The sequence below is a fragment of the Limulus polyphemus genome, unplaced genomic scaffold, assembly GCF_000517525.1.
Source record: "Limulus polyphemus unplaced genomic scaffold, Limulus_polyphemus-2.1.2 Scaffold7090, whole genome shotgun sequence".
NCBI classification, from domain to species: Eukaryota; Metazoa; Arthropoda; class Merostomata; order Xiphosura; family Limulidae; genus Limulus; species Limulus polyphemus.
In genome coordinates this window covers 6,870-10,635 of record NW_013672700.1, presented here as the reverse complement: position 1 = coordinate 10,635, position 3,766 = coordinate 6,870, and the positions used below count along the sequence as shown (strand labels likewise).

General features: G+C 31.4%; 1 protein-coding gene across 1 annotated transcript in view; it reads left to right on the top strand.

The window, feature by feature from the left end:
• Positions 1 to 792: 792 nt before the first annotated feature.
• Positions 793 to 3,766, top strand: part of LOC106474337 (short-chain specific acyl-CoA dehydrogenase, mitochondrial-like) — a gene marked incomplete at its 3' end in the record, with an annotated part of 8,952 nt that continues 5,978 nt past the window's right edge. The window contains exon 1 of the mRNA XM_013935027.2: positions 793 to 968. Coding sequence (XP_013790481.1) covers positions 899 to 968 — 70 coding nt within the window. The remainder of the gene's footprint in view (positions 969 to 3,766) is intronic.

The following is a 3,766-nucleotide window of genomic DNA, read 5'->3' as shown; positions in this document are numbered from 1 at the left end:
GCCTACATTTACAAATGACATTCACTATCGATCACTATATTTCCTAAAGTTCTGTAGGTAACATCTAAATTAAAAAATTGAAAATATAGCCTTTAACTATAGGTTATAACTTTTAGTCTAATATAACGTTAAGTACTTCTAGTAGGTTCATTTGTTATTGAATATTGTATTCATTCATATTTATGTTAATTGAGTTTGATCTATATAATACTTCAACTTATTTTGATCACAAGGTCTTAATAATAATAGCTACCAATGTACAAGTAAGGATAATGCAAAATAAAATAAAATTAATAAGAAGTGTGCTTGAATGAATTGACATTTATATATGAGGACTGAAGAGTGTGTGTGTGCGCGCGCGCATGAGTTTAGTTATAACATACAGATATTAGTAAGCTATAGTCACATGACCGTATCGAGACTACAGAGGCATTTTAGTAACACGTACTCTTAATTTGTTATTCGAATACAAGTTTCATCTAAACTTTTATATAATTTTCCTTAATTTTTTTATTAATTGTTACAAATTATAAGTTAATAAAAACTGTCACAATAGGTCACTGAAGTAATGATGAATTTAATAAATCTATAATTAGATTTCTTCTCAACATGACGTTGCAGCTTTTCACAAATAAATTAATATGCAAAAACTATCTTAATTTTATACATACAAATTACTTATTGGGATTACGAAATTCGCCAATCTGCTATAAGACTTATAGCACATTTAGCTGTTTATATGTATGTGTTTGTTTATGTATCATAACACTGATGTATAAGTGTTCCTACTGCTCTTCTGTACACATATACTGTAAAAGGGGGGTAGAGAGTGTTGTAAGTATAACTTCATTTTCGTGATTTGTTAGCTTGTTGTATCAGTAAAACTCAAGGAGAAGTAATGGAAGCAATTTTTTCTTTCTCAAAACGACTGCCTTCAGCAGTTGGGCCCCTTTGTATGAGAAAACTAGGTAGGTTTGAGTGACTACGTTCTTGACTTTGTTTTAACCTTAAACTGTAATTTGATTTTCATGGGTCATGTGTGTTAATGTTATGCTTACCAATATTATTTGTTGTTAATTTTTAAATTTGGTGTTTTTGAAATAACCAATATAGCAGTACTGCTACTAGTAGTAGTAGGTATACTTTTATGATTATAATATTAAGAATAGACCATGCTTTTAACACAAAATTTCTAGATAATTAAATTATTTCTATAATATTAGTAACAGATTGGCTCAGAATAATGTAAAGTGTATTATTACTAATAGTATCAGTATCACTTAGTTACAAGTTGATGTTCAATCATACTTATATTACATTAAATCTGTATTACATTTGTATCACCAAATATAACTTGTTATATAAAAAAAAAAGTGTAAAGAGCAGAAATTAATTAACAGCTTTGTCCCTTTCCATGTTTTTTTTAGTTAATATTTAACCATGCATTCAGAAAAATGTATGAGCTAAAAAGATAATTTTAGAAGATTTAGTGTGAGCACTTTGTATATACATGTGTCTGTAATCATTAATCAACCTAATTATTTTTAATATAATTTAAAATTTAAATACAGCAAGGGTTTAACTATCAGTAAACATCTTGATCATCTTGTTTCTCATTGCAAACAGTCAAAGGTTAACAATCTATTACAGACTGGTACATGAATCTTAACTTGTCTCTATAGCCATAATGTTTTTACACTGTGAACTCTGATAAACCTAGCATTCTCAACCACCCCTCCCCACAAAGAAACCTTTACCCTAACTCTGTCTTGCTTCATCAAGTTCTGTTCTAATTGTGCAATTTTTTGTAAATCTCTAACTCAAGTAAGTATGGTCTAAAAGTGTAATATACTCCATGTTAATATAACTTAGCTTTTCTTATGAAACAAGTCTTCAAATGATAACTTTATTAAACTTTATGAACATTATAATATTCATCTTCTTTCTCTCTACTAACATCTTAAACAAAATGTTACCATAAAAAATGGCAGCTCATCAGCCCAACCAGGAAAAGTTGATGTGGGAAAAAACTCTAATGCTAAATTCAGACAGTTACTGCACAATAACCACATACTCTTTTTTCAGTATAAAAGCGTTTTTATCTAAAAACTATCAGTTTAATTATGAAAAGTAAAACAACAATGTTACAACACTAGTTTAGTAGTTGGGACAGCCTAGATGGATTCGATGACATGGAATCCACTTTGAGACTAATAATGCATGGAGATGGCTTGAATGGGTAATGAAGAAAAAACTTTAATATAAGTTTAATGTAACAGCAAATGTACAAGGTTTTGTCATCATCATATAAGTTATTACTTGTAACATACAATATTAACGTGTCACGTGATATACTATCAGTTATTACTTCTACCATACAACATTAATGTGTCGCATGATATAAGTTGTTTACTATCAGTTATTACTTGTACCATAAAACATTAATGCGTCATATGATACAAGTTGTTACTATAAGTTATTACTTGTACCATAAAAAATTAACGTGTCACGTGACATACTATCAGTTATTACTTCTACCATACAACATTAACGTGTCAAGTGACATACTATCAGTTATTACTTCTACCATACAACATTAATGTGTCACGTGATACAAGTTGTTACTATAAGTTATTACTTGTACCATAAAACATTAATGTGTCACATGATACAAGTTGTTACTATAAGTTATTACTTGTACCATGCAACATTAATGTGTCACGCGATACAAGTTGTTACTATAAGTTATTACTTGTACCATGCAACATTAATGTGTCACGTGATACAAGTTGTTACTATAAGTTATTACTTGTACCATAAACATTAATGTGTCACGTGATACAAGTTGTTACTATAAGTTATTACTTGTACCATGCAACATTAATGTCTCACGTGATATAAGTTGTTTACTATTAGTTATTACCTGTACCATACAACATTAATGTGTCACGTGATAGGATTTGTAGCTTTGCCATTACAGTGGCAGAGCAAACCAGTTTGATGGCAATGGAATCGAATCTGAAACCCTTGAATCACAAACTCCATGCCTATTCCCCCCCCCCCCCAAATTACCAGAGCTAATCAAACTTGAAGTTACAAAAGAAACAACTTATAAAGCTCAAATGTAGCAGAGCACAGATTATGTAGACAATAGACAAACATAAGAGCTATATTATATTACTCGGGTTGTTGGAATCCCAAATAATAATGATAAGAAACACTAATTTTGATTACATACGTATTTTCGTGATAGTCAATAAAATTGGAATTTTTGTTAATCAAGTGTTGGAATAAACAAAAACAGCCCCCCCAGTGGCACAGCGGTATGTCTGCAGACTTACAACGCCAGAAACTGGGTTTCGATACCCGAGGTGGGTAGAGCACAGATAGCCCTTTGTGTAGCTTTGTGATTAATTATAAACAAACAAACAATAAATAAAAATACTAATAATCAGAAACATTTTGATTAATCAATTTAATTAGTCTGCATTGTGGCAGACACTCAAGACTAGATGTAGTGAAGTCTGCTTTGTGGCAGATACTCAAGACCAGATGTAGTGAAGTCAGCATTGTGGCAGACACTCAAGACTAGATGTAGTGAAGTCTGCATTGTGGCAGACACTCAAGACCAGATGTAGTGAAGTCAGCATTGTGGCAGACACTCAAGACCAGATGTAGTGAAGTCAGCATTGTGGCAGACACTCAAGACCAGATGTAGTGAGGTCAGCATTGTGGCAGACACTCAAGACCAGATGTAGTGAGGTCA